This window comes from Sebastes fasciatus, chromosome 15, assembly GCF_043250625.1.
Source record: "Sebastes fasciatus isolate fSebFas1 chromosome 15, fSebFas1.pri, whole genome shotgun sequence".
Classification (NCBI taxonomy): domain Eukaryota; kingdom Metazoa; phylum Chordata; class Actinopteri; order Perciformes; family Sebastidae; genus Sebastes; species Sebastes fasciatus.
The window spans coordinates 17211193-17235368 of NC_133809.1; the positions used below are offsets into that span (position 1 = coordinate 17211193).

General features: G+C 44.2%; 1 protein-coding gene across 1 annotated transcript in view; it reads right to left on the reverse strand.

The window, feature by feature from the left end:
- Positions 1-176: 176 nt before the first annotated feature.
- Positions 177-24176, reverse strand: part of LOC141783461 (fibroblast growth factor receptor-like 1) — a 31090-nt gene continuing 7090 nt past the window's right edge. The window contains exons 3-7 of the mRNA XM_074660781.1: positions 11528-11800; positions 4610-4696; positions 4171-4455; positions 3152-3505; positions 177-1708 (exon numbers count right to left, since the gene is read on the reverse strand). Of these exons, the coding sequence (XP_074516882.1) occupies positions 1266-1708; positions 3152-3505; positions 4171-4455; positions 4610-4696; positions 11528-11800 (1442 nt within the window). The 3' untranslated portion in view covers positions 177-1265. The remainder of the gene's footprint in view (positions 1709-3151; positions 3506-4170; positions 4456-4609; positions 4697-11527; positions 11801-24176) is intronic.

Sequence of the window (24176 nt, forward strand, 5' to 3'; positions counted from 1 at the left end):
CCTGTCTGTACCCGGCCTGCATGTTGTAGGACCGCCACTGAAGTTATCTTTTACGCCTTCGTTAATAAGCGCAGCCTTTTTGAAGAATATTCACTGCTTGAACAAATGCATTAACCTTCGTGAGAGGCGTGTGACTAATTTGTTTCAGGTCATTTAATCAAACTACCAAACCATCAAACTTTATATGATTTTTAGTTTTTGAGCTTTGAACAGGATACATCATACAAGATTGTCAAATATAACCAATTAACATACAGAAATACCTAAATATTGGCATGAACTAAATGTGATTAAACTGGGTGACAAAGTACTGAAAATGTACTATACACGACAGTATACTTTAATAACATTACATAGATATGTAAAACGCCTTACTCTGAAAAATAAACTTTTGATACATTTTTTTTTTTAGCAAAATAAATTAAATATTCATGACTCGGTTTGATTATAAATGACTACAGCTTCATACACTGTGGGTGGATACGGTGGCATCCTCTGCAACATGCTACTGACTGATGATGGGAACCTACCATAAAAAAATGATAATGAAGACCGATTCAGTTAACATGGAAACACAATTCTCTCATCCCTTGCAGTCTCAGGCAAGGTTTGCATGCCATAAAAACTCACCAGTCTACTCTCGATCACTTTAACCAGAGAGCAAAAGTGAGGGATGGAGGAAGGTAATATAAAGGATAGTGGTCAGCATTGCAAACATTATGCATTTTTAACAAACAAAAGGACTACCTGAGTAGGGCACAAAACCAGCCCTTTTGTAAATCTTGAGTACCATTTCCGTCTTCATTACCAGGCAGAACATACGGAGAACCTGCGCTCCAACAGCTGAATAAGTGAAAGGTAAAACCTAACCTCCATTTTCAGCTACACCTCAAGTAGGAAAATGCAAAATTCTGCTGCTGAGGAAAGCCTTTCAGCTGGCCTGAATAGCTGCGATAAAACTCACACGCAAAAATGTCCTTGTCCTTTTTGTATTAAGTGCACAACAAGGATTAATGGATTTTAGTGGTGTGAGAATCTGTAAAAAAATAAGCACCAAATATGGAAGTTTGGATGTAAAAACACGAGGTGTGTATCACTGGCCACTTTTCTTTTCCCCACATGCACACTCTCCCAACAATCTCCAGCGATGAGAAGAGTCTTTAATAATGCCAGGTGAATGTCGCTCAGGAGCTGCTGTTTCAGTCCAGAGCTCATTGTCCGTCTGAGGTACTGGAGCAGTTAGTGGGGGATGTTTGGCACGCGGGCTAACACTGAAAATGAATGTGTTGATGCTGATGTACTTTCCCGTCCACGTGGGAGTGAGTGTGTGTGTGAATGTCAGTGTAGATTTTGGGGTAGATTTTAGGGGGGATTGTTGGTCCTCCCTGGGCGAGGAGGAGCTGCTGCTGCGCCAGGTACTCCTCGTAGTTCATGGAGCTCATGCAGTCTTTCTCTGGGCTGGAGGAGCCGGAGGACGCGGCCACGCAGCCCCGGTCCCGCTCTCGATACGGCAGCCGGTGGGAGCTCTGCAGTACCTGCGAAGACGCAGCTGGGGCGCTGGGAGGGGGACAGTGCTTTCTGCTCTGGCAGAACCACAGCAGCACTGTGCCAAAGATGAACACTATTCCAGCAGGGATGCCAATGATGACGGGCCAGGGGAGGGAGCTGGAGGTTGGCGAGAACATGGGCATGATGGGAGGCTTCGTGTCTGCAAAAGAAGAGGGCCAACATGAAATCAAAACAGGTTTCCAGCTCTTCAATGTTGCCAAGAGATTGCTGCTAAAGTGCTTAAGGCCTGAAACAAATGATCATTTTCATGATCAATTCATTTGTTGATTATACTTTTGATCCAGCATTTAGTCAATAAAAGGTCTGAACAGTCTAAAACCCTTTGAACTGAGACGGGTTCCACAGTTAGGTCATGACTGAGGAAGACCATGAGATGCCACTGACAGCTCTGCAATGAGCTAGTAAGTGGACCTTGAGTTAAATTTTTACAAATCAAATAGAGTATGTTTGCTTTACAGCGATACCGGAAACTGAAAAAACAACCAGATCTTCATATTTGCAAAAAACACTAGGCTGCGTCAAAATCACATACTATGAAATACATACTCAATAAGTGTACTATCGCTCAACGTACTTTTGTGTGAATAAACAGTAGTATGTATCTTTTCAGACACATTGAGCTGTAATTTACGTTGTCACTTCCTGAGAGCCTCCTTGCCGGTTGGAGACATGTAACCATGGTAACCAGTGGTGCCAACCTCATGTGACCAAAACGACGGTTTGTGAGAATCAAAGTGCGAATTAATTTAAAATATATATTACACCTAGCAAAGTGAAATCTTATACTTAGAGTTAAACTGAAACGTTATTGATGTTACAGAGCTGTCCGTCAACGTCTGTTGTGACCATTGTCACTACCGCATTGCATTGTGGGATATTAATGCCACGTAGTGTACAGTGTTGCACACTGTAATGTTTCACCAGAAATACTATGCAATTTGCTTACTATTGGCTTCATACTAAGGTTTCAGACACACTAAAAAATGTCACATACTGTTTAAACGTACTAAATATGTCGTTAGTGTGGAATGCAAATTTCCCCACTGTGGGACTAATAAAGGAATATCTTATCTTAACTTCGAACGCAACCATATTCAGTCGATAATCAAAATTGTTGATTATTTTCGGTTGACTAATCATTTCAGCTCTTAAATGCTTACAGCTCCATCAATTTGCTTCAATTCAAGTAAAGAAAAATGAAAACTCATCCCTCAAGAAAAGAGGATTGATGGAGAATAACACGTCAGTCCGAAACATGTCAAAAACGGACATAAAACAGGTGACAACGAAACATTTGTGCTCGTTAACATTGCTTTGTTTGCATCTGTCCTCATCAGTACTTTTTGCTGACATGTATGTAACCTATCTTTCATTTCAGTTTGACATTCCTCTGATGTTATTGTGTGTGTATGTATGTTTGTGTATATACAGTATGTATGTGCACTAATGCAGATTCCTAAAAATAAACAACCACATAAAATATACAAAGTGATAGCACAGATCCTCGTCCAAGCTGCTGATGTGTTTCTCTGCGGTGTGTTTGTGAGCGGTACACTGTAAACAGACGTTCCCCAGGCCTTACCTGGCAGCACAGTGAGGAAGGCGCTGCGGAAGCTGTATCCCATGGTGTTGGCGCCTAAGCAGATGTACATGCCAGCGTCCTCCTCCTTGGCACGGGTAATGAGCAGCTTGTTGAGGTAGGAGCCGTCGGGTCGCGACCACACCTCCCCCATGGGGAGCACCACGAATCGGTGGTCTCCCACTTCGATGGTGGAGTTGTAGCGACTCTCCTCGTTGGACTCCACGCGTTTGAGCCACTGAATGACCGGCTTAACGTCACTCCTCACTTTGCACTGGAACGACGTGGTGCCTCCGTAGTCCACCGTCGTGTTGACCGGGTGAGTGCCAGTCAAAATAGGCTTGGAGTTTGTCCTCTCTGCATTGACACACAGAGGAAAACGATCAAAACACGCGCACACACACACACACACACACACAGTTTTTGACATGACAGCCCTTCTGCAGACAGAAGAGGTCTTAGTTGTCCGTACCGTTATTAGCCTCAGGCTTAGAAGTTATAATTGACAGAGAGGCAGGAATACCACATGTAACACAAGAAGTATGTGTGATTAGTTTCCTCTCTTTCTTTGCTCCTGGTTGTACAGCACACATTTCTCATGGGAGGGGGGGGCAGTGGGTCTGGCAGACAGCTGGGCTTTAATCAGCTCCAGATTGGGTGGAGGGTCTCTGAGTTGAACAGTCTCTCTCTCTTCCCCCCTATGCAAACACCAGGGCACAAGCCCTCAGTCTCAAGGCTGCTTCCTCAATATGCTTCTCATATACATGATTACACAAGCACATTCATCCATGCAGCACGGACATGAATAAGACCTGCGGATCGCAATCAGACGTCAGGAGAAGGTAGATCAGAGAGAAGATTTTTTTAAAGGTTACAGTTCTTCCTCGGTTACGCTGTTTCAATGTAAATTGTAATGATCCACACAAACAGCAGTAATCATTTAAATGAATCATCTCTGCCTCGTTAATATTTCCAGGTGAATATTTGTGGTGTGAGCTCAGCCTCTCTGCAGGGATACTCACGTATGACCTCAACTTTATACGTGGCGTTGATTTCCCCGGCCCGATTGGAGACCCTGCAGGTGTATCTGCCGCTGTGCTCCGGCGTCAGGTTCTTCAGACTCAGAGTCCACTTCTTCTGACGGCCCTCGCCGACCTCCTGCTCCGTCAGCGGCCTGTCGTCCTTCAGCCACACAATGTCCGGTCGAGGGTTTCCGCTGGCCGTGCATTTGAGCCGCACTGAGCTGCCAACGGGACGAGCTATCACCCGTTTTCTCATCTTAGCGGGCTGGGTGAAGCGGGGACGCACTTTACGGGACAGAGGAGGAAACATCATCAGTGGATACATGACAAAATGTTTAGCTGTGATTTTGTAGTAAATAGGATAAAACATGCAGAACCACTGGTATGATCTGGTTAATTCACCACTTCACCATTGATAGCACGCCAACAGAGCTCTTACCAAGTTTTTCTGACAAGCCATCAATGCCCAGGTCAGCTTCTGCTCCCCCAGCCGCTCCGGGTCCAGTTTTATCAGAACCTGAGTCATCTGTTAACACAGCAGGACAACAGTTAGTCAACAGCTGAGTCAAACAACCAGGTGCATGTAGGCGTCTGTATCATGCATTGACATTAATCTGAAGCATTAAACTGTAATTTAGTGTCAACCTCATGCTTCTTAAATCAGCAGAAATGCATTTTTCATGTATTGTATGGCAACATTAAAGTGTCCAGTGTGTAGGATCTGCGGTGAGGTGAGGAGATTGTAGCCAACTGAAGCCTCTCCCGTGTGCTAAGCATGTTGGAGAGCTACGGTGGCCGACACGAAAACGCAAATGGCTCTATTTGGAGCCATTTGGAGGCGATGCCAGTGCGTAGAGTGTGTGTGTGTACGTGGGAAGTGAGTGTTGAAGCAAGAGAGAGAGAGCGGCGGCGACGGAAGCAACTATCTTATCGACTCTGGACCAAGCAGGAAAAGTTAACAGTGTTTGTTTTGTCCGTTCTGGGCTACTGTAGAAACATGGCGGTGCAGCATGGCGAACTCTGAAGAGGACCCGCTCCCTATGTAGATATAAACGGCTCATTCTAAGGTAACGAAAACACAACGATTCTTATGTTCAGGGGATTATACACTAAAGAAATCCTACTTCTTAATATTATATTCCATTTCTGCCAGTAGATCCTAATTGTTACACACTGCTCCTTTAAGGGCAATACTCACTATAGTATTGTAGGTATATTTCTACTTTTAAAGCCTGTATTAACTTTCCATTAGAGTCTCACTCTTAACTGTTAACAGCGTCACCATCACAGCTCTTATGGCATTGACCCAACACCAAACAGGCCCAGCAGAGTCTTCTTGGCTCTATTGGAGTAAATTTAGCATTTATAGATAGGCTACACTGAGCGGGGTGCACGCTCGGGTCATACTCTGCAGCATTTCGATGTAATATGATCAGTTTTCATAAGCCTAGTTCCAGGAGACAGCTGTGGAGTTTATGTCATTGGCTGACATCATGCAGCGGAGCTAAGACAGGGCTTAGAGGAAAATATAATGAGTGAAACCTAATCGACAGCTTGTGATGCGTATCGACTTTTCGAGTTAAGCATTGATGAATTAACGGAGCAGATCGGGTTCTTCGCCAATATCTGCCACTCTGTGCAGGAAGAGACATTATGCAGATGATTATTGAAGAAGGGTTGCTGTTAAATGATTTCATATGATACTATTGAGCTTTCACTACACATTAGATATAGTCTTTTCTAACAAACTTACCAACCGTAAGTCAAAGGGAAAGATAGACACAATATCACAGGTAAACTGAAATGCAAAATGGAGAAAACTACCAAACAGTTCTGTACCTTTTGTACCTATTTTTGATTTTGAGTTCAGTGCAGCCTCAAGTTGGCTTTTTCTAGCTGCAGTTTGGCACACTTGATTCCCTCTCAGGGCTTGATTGGGTCAGGTAAAGAGGCCAGATGTGACTTCTAACCCCCTGGTTCTGCCTCCCTCAGAGTCCCCCCGAAACCCTCAAAGCTCTCTAGGGTTCTCTGGGTACAAACCCTCCTTTGTTTGTCCCCTGCAGCACCAAGCCCAGCCATGATGTCATGGCTATTTGAAGGGGTTTAACTGGCCAACTATAATAACCCATTCCTTTAAAAAACAGCCTCCACTGGAAGAAATATTTCTCTGTTGCTCACTTGGGCTCTCCACATTCCTCCCGGTTCCTGAACCTCCCAATCCAAACAGAACACGGTCCCACACTGCCGGGGTTTTCTTTTTGACTTTTTTTTTTTTCCTGAATCTATTTCCTCTCTACTTTTAGGCAATTCTAGGGAACAATGGTGCCCTTTATATGTCTGTCCTGTTAAAGCTATTCCTTGCCCCTATTGTCTTCACACAATATTGGCTCACTAGACTGCAGACAGGGGCGAGGTACGAGATATCATGGCTGCCATATGATTGTTATTTTTGGAAGATTGAAAAATGAAATAATCAATAAATGAGGAGTGACTGAGAGGCCCGTTCTTGTGTACTCTGAAAGGTAAGTAAAAGCTGCAACTTATTATGAAATCAGTGATCAAACAGCATATACTTTATGCACTGTATGAAATCAAAGCTTCGTTATGTAAACGGAAATTCAATCAGAAGAGTCATGATTCGAGTGCACGCTCATGCAAGTGAAAGTATCAAATTGTTTTAAAATGCAATCAGCGTCCTTCCATACAACTTAAATCCATTCATGGTCTCGCTACAGTGTTTAGGGTCTGACGCCATCCCCTCCCACTTCATTCACAAATCCAGCCACAGGAAACAGGTCACTACACTCTCTCTCTCTCTCGGCTGGCCTCCTGTGCCAGCTGAAGCACAGGAAAAGGCCGGATGATTTGAGGTCACAATGAGCTCCAGATGTTGTTGGGGACATTGTAACGTCCAGGGAAAGTTATGCGCAGTGGCCTTGCATCACACGCTGGAAATCTCCAAACAGCTACCACATGTGATCAGTCACACACGGGGCAGTTTATCCAGCAGTTGGCCTGACAACATCTCCAGAGAGGAGCGAAATGAAAAATGTGCCGCGAGAGCCAAAAGCGCCATGTAGAAATAATGAGCGCCGCCAGCCCTGTATTAGCCCTGTAATATATTATCTGTGCAGACATAAACATTAAAATCCGATCCTGTAAATGGTAATATGACAATCCCATGTTAATGCTAATATGAAGCCTGCTGCAGACTGAGCAGCTGAGGACGGAGAGGTTGCTGCATGCGTCGGTCTGTCCTGGTGGGGGTGATGCGGCCAGTTGTCAAGAGACCACCCTAAACAGGGCCCAAACAGCCAGCTGGAGGGATTGAGGAGGCGCCATGTTGCACTGACTGACCAGATTCTTCAGATAGCTCAGGGGAGGACAGGCTGTCCGCTGGCAGATGGGAGGAGGGATATCTCTCCAGCTGAAGTGGAACCCCCCTCCTCCTCCTCCTCCTTACATCACCCTGCAAAACCCCTCACTCTCTCAAGTCTTCGCTGTCTCTTTATCTTACTGTCTTTCTTCAGCTTGGCTCCTCTGCTGGGTCCCAGCAGCAATGTATAAAAAGTTATGCTCTCCACGTTGGGCCTTGAACTTGAACAGCTGCCAGGATTTGCGTAGACCCCTCTCCCCTGACCGGCATCCATAACCGACTGCAGTTACTTTTTCACTCTGTGATCCAGTAAAAATAATAAACTCACACGATGGATACTGTGTGTGGAGCTATGCTGGGAGTTACCGCTCATTTACAGTATTTCAGATAAATAATCTCTCTCCTCTGATCTTTCTGAGCAACACAGTGAGCCTCCAAGCAGGTCACTACAGCATGCAACTGAACGCAAACAATTAGGTGATTCAACGTTAATGGAAAGTGTTGCTCATGATAATTGCAGACTATTTGGCTGTATTAAGCTGACTTCAATCCTGGAAGTATTTTGACAATGAGGCCCCTTAATCTTTGTGGCAAAAAGGCACCCAGAATGCAATGCAGCGCTGATGGAACAATTATCTAGAAAAACAAACGCTGTGGTGATGGCCCGCCAGTGCCTAATGGGATGATGGACAAGAGGGGAGAAAGAGGGGAGGGGGTGCTCTTGTGAGTTGCAGACTGGCTGCTGAGTGTTTAGAGTCGGCCTGTCATGCACTCACCACCCCCAGAGGACAACTAGGAAATGGAACAAACCAGATCAGGATAAAGTCAGGCCAGAAAGTCTCTAGGTAACTCCATAAAGGGCAAAAACACTGATAAAAATCTCATGGATATATGCTTCCAAGAAAGACTTATGATTGAACTTCCAATGGTATTTCTTTCCTAATGTAATCGCTGAGTGGGAGCAACGCATGCGTTCAGGTTGAACTGATCTCCCGGCGTTCCCTGCCAGCTTCATCACATCAGTCTTAAACGGTCTTCATTGAAGTCTTCATTCGCACTCAGGCGCACTGCAGCAGAAGCCAAAAACCAGACAAATGATCTGTCACATAAACACACTGCAGGGAAAACATTGTTATCTATCACCGAGATGAATTGGCTAACTGTGTCTCCTGTATGTCTCTGTGTGTGTGTGTGTGTGTGTGTGTGTGTGTGTGTGTGTGTGTGTGTGTGTGTGTGTGTGTGTGTGCGTGTGTGTGTGTGTGGGTGTGTGGTAGGTGGCTTTAATTTATCAAAATCATCATTCGATATCTCCCAGCTTTAAATCAATATTTAATCCAAAAACAAATTCCATGTGCATGTACAGTATTTATTTAAATAAATAAGCTGTCTCACATGTCTCTCACACACACACACAGACCTTTTTACCCTTATTTGTATTTGCGAAAGCTCTTTCTCAGCTTACAAAGGCCTCTAAGAATGTCACAGCACAAACTCATTTCTATTCCTCCTCGGGATGAAATAATGAATTACATCATTAGACAGTGACGAAGTCTTTTCTCTGAAGCATCTTTTTCAGAATCTGAACAACAACAACAGTCTTTCTAGTTGATTTGTAGGTATTATTCAGTCTCTATAAAAGTTGAGAGGCAAAGTATCTGTTTGGATTCAGCATATTTACAGGTCGACAGTGGCACAGCAGAAATCAGGTCTCCATTTCTGAACAGGCCAAAATTGTAATGTTTTAAAGGTACAGTGTGTAGGGTTTAGCGGCATCTAGTGGTGTGGTTGCAGATTGCAACCAACTGAGTACCCTTCCACTTACTCCTGCCTTTCAAGACTGCGGTAACGTTCACCTCGCCGTTTTCCTCACTCATCCTTACCATAATAACACTACTTTAGGAGTAACGGAAGTCAGGCAGCAGCTGGTGGTACCAAGGTTTTGCACTCTGCGGCTAACGTTACCGCAGTTTCACAAGCCTGTGGGAAAACTACGGTGGCCTTCAGGTAACGTTAAAATGCGTACAGCCAGTGTTTGGTTTGTCCGTTCTGGTCTATTGTAGAAACATGGCGGAGCAACATGAAGGACTCTGTGAAGAGGACCCGCTCCCTATGTAGATATATAGGGCTCATTCTATGCTAATGAAAACACAACGATTCTTAATTTCAGGTGATTATACACTAATGAAAACAGTTATGAATATTATATTCAATTTCCGCTAATAGATCCCCTGAAATGTTACACACTGCTCCTTTAATGTAATGGTTCCTGAGCTAATGATCCGTGGCATCCACTTCTATTAACACATCCTAGTCAAATTATCACGTACTAGGATGACATTTCAACTCCTTTCAGTGCTTGAACTTCGACTGAATCTTCAATTGCTTTTAACACTTTCACTTCAACTTCATTTAGTGCTTACACTTGAGCTGAAACTTTTTTTAGCACTTCCATTTTAACTTATTTCAGTATATTTATTTTGAGTGCCACTTCAACTACAACTATTTCAGCATTTCAGCTATTTCAAACTGTGAATCTTCAACAATGAGCACACATAAATCCTCCAAAAATCTTGCGTTTCTAGTTTATTAAATTTATCTTCTACATCATGTTTTGTAATAACGTCTAATCTTACGACCGTAAAAAGACGCCGTGACGCTGCTTTTTTGTTTCTATTCATATCGACTTTGCTACACTTGAAAGCATCTACATTTACTTTCTGCAGTGGGAAAACATTAAACAGACCAACTCCATCACATCAAAAGGCACGATTGTGACAGTATCCAATCAACCAAGCCTTGAAACAAACTTAAAATGACATGGTGGTTGTTATCCATCACATGATTGATTCTGAATGTGCGCCACAAAGATGTGTTTGGTGTATATAAAAACTCCTTTTAAGTGCAATGTAGACGCAGACATAGCCACGTCTGACTTTGTTACTAAATAGCACAACTGTAGTATGAACCTTGACATTAGAGCTGGCTCCGTTCCTTCATCTCCAACCTTTCATTTTAGCACAATCAGCAGACACCCTCTCTTTGAACTCACTGGCAACTTCATATTGAGGGGGACCCTAAAATAAACTTTGGTCCAGACTATTCCCAACTCATGAGCATGCTCTACTACAAAAAGCACCGCTTTCTGAAGTGCTCTGTGTTTTCCCACATCTGCCTGATTATGGCTCTTCATCTGAAGCCTGGCTGTCACAAGACCAGGCTGCAGCTCCTCCTGCCAGTGAGAAAGAGAGAGCACAGACTCTGGCTCTAATTAGGCATCTTAGAGTAATTAGACTAAACACAGCCTTCACGCTCCACTCCGCTCATTCATCATGCTCTGCTCTAGCGCAGAGGAAATGCACTGTATGCACATGCACAAACGAGTAACACACTGCGTCAAACTGTGGCTTAATCCTCCAGGCCCCATTCAAGCGCTGTGTTAGAGTCTGAAGACAAACCGGCACTATTACACTGAATGTGTTTCTTATTGCCGAGCTGCAGACCTCCTGCCTCCACGGAGTGTAGCCTAAGGAAAGGGAAGAGCTTGAGATCCAATTGAGTCACAGAGGATGAAGTAGTATGAAACAATATCCCATGCCGCTGTTGACTTTGGGCAGGGAGAGGTAGGGGCTGTAACACATACAATAGATGAGAGGATCAACCACTAAACCTCCATAAATCCACTTGTTTTAGACCTCGACCTCTGGGAGTGATGCTGTCTTTTAACATTTGAACTGGCTGCAGGAAAGAGTTGCAAATATGGCTTCGAAACACCACAGCGGAAGATGATGCGGTCTGATCGTACAAATCAGGGGAGTGACTCACGGCCATGGTCTCTGGTTTTAGTTACCAGACAGGTGACTTCATGCTTTATAGACGCTGAATCAAGTTTGAATTTTTTAACAAGAGTGACACATTTCACAACCCTCGATGATCTCATCTCAGGAACCTGCAGAGTTTATACAAACTCTCTACACAACTCACCGATGACGATGAGGGTATAGTTGATGTTGACGCTACCAAAGCCGTTGGTGGCTTTGCAGATGTAGGTCCCCGTGTCATCTGCCTCCACCTCCTTGATCTTCAGGCCCATGCGGAGGATGCGGAAACGGATCCAGCCGCTGTGGATGTTGCGCCCGTCTTTGGTCCACATTATGAGGGGCGGAGGGTCTCCTTCCACTGGACACGGCAGCTTAATGGCGCTCCCGAGCCGGGCCATCTGTCTGTGAGCAACCTTCTCAGACACCCGTGGAGGTCCTGAAGACACACAAACACAGTAATGTCTGTAACAGTCTGGGAAACCAATTTTTTCAAAACCGTGATGTAGTTTCCCAAAAGGAAAACAAATGATGTGTTTGAAAATGCGGCCCACAATAACACTGAAAATGGGTTCCTGAGGCTGATACCAATATTTTTAGATGGTACTCCACATCTTTTACCATTTTCTTGACAAAAACAACCTCTTCCAGTTGTGACCACTCCAGCGTTTTTTAAGTTTTGATCATCCTCAGAGGTACTATTCACAGAAATTCACAAGAAAAAAAGAGCAGACAAACACAAACTCTAAAGAAAAATAAATATAATTGGTGGCTGAAATCTGTCTTTTCAGGTCGGCAAAAGAAATCTCACCACGTGCTCCATTCAGTTAACCTGATCTGCCAGATGGTATGTTACACAGAACCATCTGAGAAGCCGCCATTGGAAGGGCAGGCACTTTCAAAAGATATTTAGCAGGTGATTGGATGAACCATCTGTCAATCAAAGTCTCGGGAGAAGAGCAAAAACATCTTTTCCATCAAGAAAAGCCTTAAGTGTCATAATTTACTCTTCTTTCAATGAAGAAATACTCTCCAGTTCTGATATAACCGATGCTATTGCAGCTACAGTACGTTAACCTCTTCAGGAGCTGCCATTACTCCTTGGCGGAGGTAATAAGCATGATTAAGCAGGAAGCTGTCATTGTAAGTTTTAGTTTTTATATACAGTATAGTCAGAGAGGCGCCTCCTTCATATCCAACAATTTCAAAAATATTACAAAATTGAATGGGTTTACTAACCAAGTGATTGCAAAAACAATTTTTCGAACATCACAATGGGCAGCTTGGCTAACAAAAGTGTATTAGAATCAGTAAATGAAATAAAGTATCCTGCTTTCCCTGACTAAAACCACTTCTGAAAACAGCTCAGATGTGGGCAGATGGAATGAGATAGAGGTAATTTGTCATCTTTTTGTCTGATTACCCAGAAATGTTGAAACCAGATTGTAATAATTGGACAAGCCCGGCCGTCCACTGCCTGCACAGAGAGGGTAAAGTGTTCTGGCTCTGGGTTTTTTGCGTGCGAGAGATCAAAGCGATGAGGGGGGCGGGTCGCAGTGAGACGGACAGCAGCCTGCTCTCCCTGCTCTTAATTGGCTCAGGTCTGCTCCCTCAGATCTGGTGAAGTGGAGCGGGCCGAAACACCCTGTGATGGTGTTAGGAAGCCTGCGCCGCTGCTCGCACAGCACCCGGCGTTCAACTAACCCCCCACCGAAACCTAAACAAAACCCTGAATTACCGAGCAGACTAGACACCGAAGAGAAACAGGAGATTGGGGGAGTGGAAGAGGGGGAGGAAATGCAACCAAACCCTATAGCTGCAAAAGTACACAGTCTGTGCCTCAGAACAAATGGCCGGTCTGGTAGCAGTAAAAACAATGGGGAGGGTAAGTACACATGGCCTCTCCTAACACATATACACACGCTCAAACACACACGGTCACATTCCTTTGGTGCATTTCACACATATGGTAAACAAGAAGATCATTATACTGATGGGGCTGCAGTGGGGGGAGGTGACACAGGTAACTCCATCTGGCTGTTTTATTCATCACATTGCCAACAGATGTATCTCAGCTGAAGGTACAACATCTGGACTGCTGGGTGGGTGACCTTCAATGCAAAAAAAATCTGGACTCACTCATATTTTTCTAAAAGAAATAATGATTTATAGGTCATGCCACAAAACTCAGTGGAAAAAAGTGACACTTGTGAGCGTAAAACCAATGAAAACCTCCTTCCTTTTTTTGTTTCTATGTCTTTCTCAACCATGCATGAACACACACACACACAAACTCAGAGTTTTCCTTCCTCTCTGTGGATGGCCTTTCCTGGTCCACAGCATGCACAGGAAATTGGAAGTGTCATTGTTTATGTCTGTGGAGAAAAAGTGACCACAGTTTTTTTGGCTGTTGTCAGCTGGCCCATATCTCACTCCTCTGCTACAAGGAAAGCAGAACAGAGACGCTCACTGTTCAGTTTTTGACTCTACAGACTCTGCTCTAGGAACACAAACAGGTCACAGCGTTGGCTTGGGGCTGCTGGAGCTCATTTGGACTGAATTGATCCTAGACTTGTAAAAAAACATAAATATATTCCTGCCAAATCTTGAACAAATGAGCTTCAGTTATCTCTTCTGACTTGTGGTCTCGCAAGCCGCTCAGCCATGTGCTCCTTCTGGATTTATGGAGGGAACTGACATACAAAAACAAGCCTGATTCATGTCAGAGGTTTAGCTGACGCAAAATGTCAAAACACATTGACCGAGCAGCAGAGGCAGGAATTCTCTTTTCCCTTTTTTTTTTTTTTTTTACAAAACCTCTCTACAGGGTTGTTTGCAGGGCATTTGACTCTTATTGTACACTCAACCCCTGCCTTATATTGGAGATCCTTCATTAAATGTCTTTTAAGGAGGTTAAATAACGCTTCAAACTTGCGCTAAATTTTGACGAGGAAAAACTGTCAAGGCCATTTTCAAAGGGGTCCCTTGACCTCTGACCTCAAGATATGTGAATGAAAACTGGTTCTATGGGTACCCACGAGTCTCCCCTTTACAGACATGCCCACTTTATGATAATCACATGCAGTTTGGAGCAAGTCATAGTCAAGTCAGCACACTGACACACTGACAGCTGTTGTTGCCTGTTGGGCTGCAGTTTGCCATGTTATGATTTGAGTATATTTTTATGCTAAATGCAGTACCTGTGAGGGTTTCTGGACAATATTTGTCATTGTTTTGTGTTGTTAATTGATTTCCAATAATAAATATATACATACATTTGCATAAAACAAGCATATTTGTCCACTCCCACTCCTGAGTATTAAATACTTGACAAATCTCCCTTTAAGGTACCTTTTGAACAGATAAAAAATGTGCGATTCATTTGCGATCAATTACGATTAAATATTTTAATCGATTTGCAGCCTTAAAAGGAATAATTCAACTTTTTGGGGAATAAGAATGGTCAACCAATCTTCTCATCTAACTACGTCTCGGGGAGGGGGGAGGGGGGCATATTTTCAATAACTATTCATTTAATTGTGATAAACGTCTATGTGGTCTTGAACTTGGGTTATTCAGGGCGACTCCAGAAACACTTTGGATGGTGCTCCAAGTGCAAGGAATGTGCTACAAATGATTTCCTCCCTCCATCTCCGCTCTTAAAAAAACCTTTGAAGTCCTTTTGAAAAACAATCATGAAGAGGTGCTGAAATCAAGGACATCGTCGGAATAACTTCATAAGTATTTGTGCTGAGTGCATGACCACCATCCTTTCTTCAATAGGGACTCTCCTCCTCCTCCTCCTCCTCCTCCTCCTCCTCCTCCTCCTCCTCCTTCTCCCTCTCTCAAGGACAGGTTCTCTTAACCTTGGAGTTGAAAGCTCGGAAACTACCACACAGAGGCCCTCTGTAAAAAAAAAAGTCTAATTCTGAGAAAAATTGTTGCCTTATCTACTTGACTGTAAGATGCATAGCTACACTTTAGTCTGCTGTTTTAGTTTCAGTCCTCTGAGGCTCTCTCTCTCGTGGTTGCTGAACTAAGCGTTATGGTGGTGATGAGTGGGAATCTACATGATTTATGACAAACTGGTGAGCGTTTCAGACCATTTTACTCAAATTGTTAGAATTGTTAGCGGCTCTGTAAATGGAAAATGATACACATGACCATATGGGCTTTCCCGTATTGCAGAATTTGGTACGGCGCTCCTTATTATAGCCGTGCTCCGTGTGTGAATGGAATCTTTCATAGCGCAGGAAGAGGAGGAGGAGGCCTGGCGACTTTCAGAATTAGCTCTGTTTTTCTTTGCTCAATTTGGTGATGGATTATTTTAAGAGAAAGGGGCACATTCAATAAGAGGCATTCTTGTGATTCAGACTAAATATAGCTGTTTTTTACGAAACCTTGTGAGCGGGTTAATGAACTGTTGATCTGACGTGCAGGCATCCGTGGAGGGAAATATGTTAGGGAGAAGGAATACAAAAAAAATACAGACTACAAAGGCTGCCAGACTTGAGCAATGTTCAGATGTGCTGGCACCTCCACCTCTCCTCATTTATTTTCTCTTTTACAAAACACCTGTGGGTTTGTAATGATGTGTACATGCATTTTTCTTCCCATACAAAGTGCTTTGGTCTTTTCTAGTCATTGCAAACATGTCAATAAAGGGTTGGCTTGGCTGCTGACAGCTGCTCCAATAGCGAACACCTGGATCTTAACCAACGCGATAATGCACGCAACACCGTCTGTCCAATAGAGGATAGTTGTTCAAACAACACTGTAAACATCTTCTAATAAAAAGGATTTGGTCCTTAATCTCCAGCCAACTGCAGGTATTTCTTGTGCATCAAAAGGCTTTTGCACACAACGAGACTGTAGTGATTCATTACTTAGATAAACACTGATCTTAGTGAATGCGTCTTCAATATGGAGTATTTACATAAAGGATAAGAGGAGGATAGAAGCTGGAGAATGCTTCCTCCTACTCAGCAGCACTGTGTTAGCTCAGCAGACCGTACAAGAGCAGACAGACCTCTAACTTAAGAGAGGACGTTTAATGGAGCCTTCAAGGCAAATATTCTACCATGCATCTCTTAAAACCTCAGGCGCACTACAATACAAATCGACAAAATGGATGTAAGTCAAGTTCAACGAACACGGGAGGGAAGTAAAAAGAAAAAGCACAAAAAACGACATGAAAGCTAGAAACCAAACCCAAGAGTCGGTGACTGGAGGGGTTGGGTAAAGGCGAAAGGTGAGGCAGACCCCGAAGCTCGGGGAGTGTGTGAAAGGCCAGAGCTTCTGTTCAGAGCCCGCTGCTGCGCTTGGCTATACATTTCACAAGCAGAGATAAAAATCGGCATAAAACGGTGGAGAGAGAAAGAGAGTGGGGGAGAGCCACCCTTGGCAAATCAAGAAAGGAGGCGAGGTGAGGGATGGAGGGGAGGAGGCTGGGGCGGCGGCGGTGACAGGGTGAAAGGGGACGGGGATATGTGGAGTGGCGGTGGAGGCTGTTCTGACAGCAGCGGGGTAGCCAAGGGTGAAGAATGCCGTCTTTTCTTACCCCTCCAGACGTCCTGCCCAGCAACTTCACCCAGCGTGGTAATCAATACCTGTTATTTTCCCCTCTCGGCTTTCCAATCAATAGATAAGAGCGGGGTAAGACCAGCCCGGACAATGGCTCTTTCTTCGGCCCCATCTGATGTGGGCTGAATAGCAACTGCTTCGGTGGTGGGAATGGTACAGGAGGAGCTATTGGGTGACATGAGGGACTAGAGAAACAGCAGGAGGGGGTGGAATATAAAGAAAGAGGTAAAGAGAATAAGATGCTCCAGTCGATCTATCTGATTAAAGCAGAATAACGACGCTGCAGTGAATCTGCTTCCTTCACTAATGGCCCCCCGAACAACAGGCTCCTGCCGACCCTCTCATCAAAAGAACAGGAAAGAAATTACTCCAGCGTCATAAAGCTTCTGGAAACATCTCCATCACGCGGCGTACCCTTAACAGGCCCTACTGTGGAGCCTTTGAACTCTAAGCTGCTATATTTCATTAAACTTGACTGCTTTCTCCCGGCCACAGCTGCCTCTGTCGGAGAAAAGCAGCGTGTGTGTGTGTGTAGACTCTTTACTACTGTCACCTGTAGTTCCACCAGAAACTAATCAGTTAGACAGGAATATCTGTTCGTTTGTCTATAAACTGGAGAGATAGTTATTTCTCTGATTACAGGTCATTATTTATACAGAGGTGATCCATCTCCTCAGAAACAAACCTCTGTTAACACTATATAAAAATGAATGCGATTTTATGAAATGCCAAGTGTGGTTATGTTTAGGTCGTCATCTACTAACTACACTGAGCAGGATCCAGGTGGCTGCTATTACCTCACAATTTCCTGGGAGAAATCCTCCGTTTTATAACTTATTGATACTTTGATTATATGAAAAGCCCCTTTTCATTCAGGATTTCCCATAAGGACTCCATACTTTTCCGTACGTCCACAAGCCTGGAAAAGCACAGAGTCCTTATGGAAAGTCCTTAACTTGAATTAATAGAGGCCTTTCATATAATGTTTTTGGAGTGGCCATTTTGGAGTGCGTACGAGTTGCTGTGGAACAGTTCACAGCCTGCCTTTCCAATTTCCTACCTGGTCCACCACTGCACAGAGAGTTGGGTATTTTCTTTTGAAAGTGGTCACTATTTTGGGTTATTATTATTGTTAATATTATCTTTTAAGAGCCTTCTGATACATGCCATTGACTATTGTTGTCTATAATGGGGTGAGAAGGAGAGTTTGGCTCATTCTTCACTTCTCCTCATTTCATTTTGCTCATTTTTGTTGCTGTTTTCTAAAGGGTACGGCTGACAATATTTTACACTTTTCTTATCGTCAATAAAAAACAAAACCAACACTGAATTGATGCTATGAAAGGACTGTCTGATATAGCTTATTCCTCTGTGCCAAAGACCTCCATTGTTCTCCGAATATGATTAAAAATACATTAATGAGCCACACGGTTGCACTGAGTGACATGTTCTTTCCTTACCAGGAACATGGGCGCAGTAGTTTAGTTTGAGTCATCCCCCATTCACCATCCTGCCATAAACAATCACTACACCATCAAAAATGTGTAAAGATCTGCAGTCGAAAATAGTCCCCAATAACTCCTGTTTGAATAATATTCACTAAAATGTGTGGTGCCCAGATGTTTAAGGACATTCCTGAGCCTTTTTAAAAAAATTAAACTGTATGTTTGTGAAAATTTTTTAAAGATTTACTTCAGTAGGAACCAATGGGTTTGAGTCTGGTTTTTCTTTTCATGGGATTTGTTGACAAAAACAAAAATATTGAATAATGCCAGCTTTATCATTTAATGTTTTTATCTCTTTCTGGTTATGTGTATGTCCACTTTAAAAGAAAAGAAGGGGATTGTCGATACAAGAGCATAATGTGTAAGGGATAATGTACAGCGAGACGGTCATTGTTGTGAAATAAAACCCGACAGGGCGATTCACGGAGGGGTCTTGCATTGCCCTGAAGGGGTTAATTTCACAACAATAACCCCACTAGCTGTACATTATCCTGCTTATTACACAGCTACTTACTTAAGAATAATTTGACACAAAAACCGTCCACCAGAGTCCGAGATCAGAACTGCGTCCATAGCAACAGTCTGTTATACATAGCAACGGTCTGCTATAAAGATAAATAACTTTAATTTCAATCATTTTAAAGATAACTAACAGACCATAGAACGCCATGATTGACCAATCAGAATAGAGTATTCATCAAAGCCATGTAATAAATGTTTTTAACTATATGGTTCAATATTCTCTCAATAAAAATGTCCGAAATTAAATAAAATGAATACAATTTTTGAGAAAAATATTGATGTAACTGGTCAAATTTCCTGAAGTACCTGTTGACTGACAATGGCAAATTTTCCAATCCAAAAATATCAATATAAGACTATGAAAAACCACAACAATCAATCACTCTGTTTCTGAGGGAATGGTACATACAAATGAAATAACATTCTTAGTAAATACACTAATTCAGTGGCATAACTTTCCCATGCAAATGTGAGTTCACTGGTCTTGCCCTGTCATAAAGAGCGCACAGTGAGTGGCACTCTAGTCGCTTTATCTCACTCCATTAGGCTAAGGCCCGGTGCACACACAGGGGCTGAGTGTGTGCTTAGGGCCACTTATCAGGGAAGAGGCAACAGGAGGGAGGCTGGGAAGCAAAGCAGAGAAAGGCCAGATAGAGTGACAGACAGAGACAGAGAAAGAGGGGTCAGAGGAGGGGAGAGGAAGAAAACGAAGCCAAGGAGAGAGAAGTAGGGTTGATTTAGAGAGTGGCAGGGAGCAGGGGCTAAGATGGCAGAGAGGCCTCCTTTAACACGCAGCTCATAAGGCGAGGAGGGCTGCATGGGGGAGTGAAGGGGGATTAGGTGGGCCCAGGCGGCAGTAACCAGGAATCCCAACAATCTCACACCCCACTCCCTGGCCCGGGCTCAGCCTCAGCCACATGACACACTCAAACAGACCTCTCTCTCTCCAGCACAGAGCAGGGCACCAACGAGCACCTGTTTATTACTGTCTGTCTCATGTGTTTGGAGATGGACCGACCTCTTGGCACTGGAAGGGACATTGTGTGAAACGCTCACACGTGTTTGGCTGCTCTGGACCGCCTGCATATTGTATCATATTCTCTCTGACAAACACACAGAAATGAAAGTTTAGACTGTAGTCACCATGCCACAGAAATCACAGGGTGTTAAAGAGTAAAGTCCTTACTTTAGATCAGTATTTAATAACCACATACTCCTTCCTCCAGAGCAGTGGTGCCCAACATCATCCTGAGGGGTCGTGAGACAGTGGTGCAATCAGGGAAATAGGAAAGCAAGAAAAAAACTTTGATGCTTAATTTTTCCCCTAGATGTTCTTCTAATTCAGTGGTTTACAACAAAAAACAGAGAGTGAGACAGTGCTGATATGATACTGAACTTTTTTCAAGGAATATAAACATAATTTTCTACAAAACCTTATTTACATACAAGTAAATCCCCATTTGCTAATGTTAAATGTTGAGAAAGACAAGCAGCCATACAAGGAGTTCATCTAAATCAGTCAGTACTCACTCAAGCAAGCACTTGATGCCAGCTTTCTCTGTTCTATGGACACTTTTAGTTGGTAACACCAAAGTATGGGCTCTCTATCCTACATATGCAACAGATGACGCTGGGGGACAGGTAGACGTTTTTCTTCGCCAAAAACGTTGGGAACCACGGCTCCAGAGCATGCTTACTGGACAATAACATCTGGTGCCATGATACACCGTCTCCTCATAACAAGATCTCTGTTTATGTTGCTTCATGGCCTCCATCAGACAACAGCGAGGTGCATCCTGCCACTCCCTGCGCGCCTCCTCCTCCTTCAACCTTCCTGCATTCCACAACGGGAAATAACTCACTTCCCAACCTGTGTTTGGCTCATTGTGTACAGTTGACACAGTCGGGAGTCCAGTCTGGAGGTGCCGAATGAGATACAGATGTCTTATTAAGCCGAGCCACCGTCGCTCTGCGTTGGTCTGATGTTCTACTGACTGGCAGAGAAGCACAGAGGTTGTAAACAAGGCTGTTTTGAGCCAGACATGCTGTCACCGGCGGACCAGTGTGTGTGTGTCTCTCTCTCTCTGTATGTGTTGTGCTCACATCTGTGTGATGATGACGATGATGATGATGGCCGAGCCTGGCACCGAGTGCCCCTCATTTCTCCGTCTCCAGGAACCCTACACCGGCGTACAGTCTGAGGATCAGCCAATCTCCATGACACTGGGAAGCGCTTTACACCAGCGCCTTTGTCAACAAGGTCTTTTCAGGAAAGGGCCATTGACAGACTGCGATGTAGCAGGAGTGTTTGGGCAGAATGGAGCGATTCAGGACAGAGCGGGAGGGAGGGAGAGGCCAGGAGAGGAGTGGGTGAGGGAAAGAGAAAGGCGGGTGAGACAGAGACGAGACAGAGCGGGGAGAAGGGGGGAGAGGCAAGGCGAGACAGACGGACGGGGTGGAGGAACTGGCAAAGCTCTCACTGACAGCAATGGGGCCTCTTGACAATCCAGGAATATTGTCTGAAATCAATCTGTCACCGTGGAGCTGTTGAGCCTGTCATTACGATGTGGTACTCGCCCTTTCACAGTGACAATTTGTTCAGTGCTTTCCCAGTTCACCTTACTACTCAGCTGTACAGAGGTCAGTGCCCTCTATCCATCTCCGTCTGCCAGTCTGGCTGTCTCTCTCTCTTTGTTAATCAACTGTCCACACTCAGCTACACAGTCCTTTTATCAAGGTGACCTGCACAGGAACAGGCGGCTGATGACCAGAATAAATGTCCCGTTGCAAGGACTTCTGTTATGTTGAGATATTTCACTGAAGAGGAGACGATGTTTGACTTGCTGGTGGCGCCAGAAGAAAAGTCAGCAGATGATCAAAGTAATTTGAATTCAACCTCTGGGGACATTAAAGGTACAGTGTGTAGGATTTGGCAGCATCTAGTGGTGTGGTTGCAGACTTCAACCAACCTCTCTGCTCAGTCCTCACTTTCCAAGACTGTAGCAACGTGAGCCACAGAGTGCAAAACCGTGGTAACGCCGTTCACCTCGCTCAAAGGCCATCCTTACCATAATAACACTACTTTAGGAGCAACAGAAGTCAGACGGCGGCTGGCGGTAACACGGTTTTGCACTCTGCGGCTCACGTTACAGCAGTTTAACAAGCACGTCGGAGAACTACGGTGGCCTTCAGGTAACGTAAAAACATAAAAGTGTTTGGATTGTCCGTTCTGGGCTCCTGTAGAAACATGGCGGAGCAATATGGCGGGCACCGTGAAGAGGACCCGCTCCGTATGTAGATATGAAGGGCTCATTCTAAGTTAACAAAAACGGTGATTATACACTCATGAAAACATAGTTATGAATATTATATTCCATTTCTGCTAACAGATCCTCCGAAATGTAACACACTGTTCCTTTAAATATCTGCACCAAATGTCATGGCAATCCATCCAATAGTTGTAAAGGTATTTCACTCTGAACCACAAACCTCACGGTGGCGCTTCAGAAAGAAAAGTCAGAGGATCACCACTTTTCATGAAAATCCATCAAATAGTTGTTGAGATATTTCAGTCTGGACCAAAGTGCAACCGACTCACAAACCCACAGACAAGCTGTCCCCAGAGTCTCGCCTCTAGCATGGATAAAAATAAACAAAAAGAACAGTCAGTTCAGCTAATATTCAATCTAGACACAGAATAACTGTATGAATGGAGCAGTGCCCACATCTGCCAAGCCTTTAACTCCAAGTACATCCAGGCTGGGGGCTTATCCAAGGCCCAAACTCACATCCCAGTGCATGAGGAAATCAAATCAGTTTCACTGCATGGTGCAGAATTCCAGTCTGGGATAGCAGTAGCTCTGCTATAAAATATGACAGATTATACTCTTTGCTTCTGAAATGATTTTTCCTCCCTTGTCCCATTCCACTCTTTGAGTCAAAGCGGGGACATATTTTTCCATTCATTACACAAGTCCCCTGAATGAAAAGTCAGGGCCTCTTTGCTTCCTCGCCTCACCTCCAGTGTTGAGAGAGAGAGACTGCTACTGCTGGAAACGGGTGCAAACAAATTCCATCGTGACAGCGTATCCGCTCGCAATGAAAACTTCTATTTTGACGCACTGTGACAAGCAATCGCCCAGACCAGACTCTTTATAGCCACAATCAATGGGGACAATGCGCAAAGAATTTCCGAGGTCGCTCAAAAGAATCGCTAATGAAAAACAAAGTGGAAGTGAAAAAGCCACAAAGCCATGTGGGGTCTCATTGAAGCCCATCGGAGGTGAACTGAAAGCGGGGGTGGGAGGGGGTCGAGGAGGGGAGGATGGATGAAACTGGAAGGAGGGTCCGGGGGTGTGTGTAGAAGGCAGCGGAGGCCTCATTCAGAGCTCGTTATCCCAGCTGTCCCCTGGCTTGGCTTTCTTCAGGCTCAGCCAGCCATCGCTGTTGCCACCACCATAACTTTCAATCAACCTTTTAACTGCAGAACAGCAGAGTCGGTGTGTGTGTGTGTGTGTGTGTGCGTGTGTGTGTTAGTGAGGGTTTGTCTGAACAACAAGTGATTTCTAATGAAACCCCCTGAGAGAGGCGGAGATAGCAGAGAAACAAAGACAGAGAAAACTCTCATAATCCTTTTCGACGTGATGTCGGATATCAGATTATAAGAAGAAGGAAGTATGGAAAGGAAAACAATGAAAGACTCGATGGCACAGAGATGTAAAAAAAAAAATAAGACAGGAAGCTCCTCATCAAGTTATGTACAACAGGTACTTCCTGGCGGCCTGATGTGGTATTCTGATAAGTCAGTATGAGGCTACAGCAGCACTGATTCAAGCAGGCTGTGGCAAGTACGGCAAACAAGCACATACAGTAAGATGGGGCAGATAATATTTCTGCAGTTCAAATCAGCCTTTTATTCACTAACATCACAATGACAACTGTTGAGCTTGTCCAGACCTGCTCAGTCCAAGCAACATCCTCAAGGCCACCATCGCAGAAACACAGTATGGATATGTTTTCCTGACATAACAAAAGGTTGTCATGGTACATTTTTTTTAGGTTTTTCGCAAGGTTGCTCAACACCGAGGAGGGGGCAGAGGATGCAAACAGGGAGCCAATGCTAGAGGACATGGAGAAGCGGGGAGAAGGAAGAAAAGTTTCGATTTCTGCACCCCCTGCCTGCAGCTGCAGGTCCGAATCGTAAAT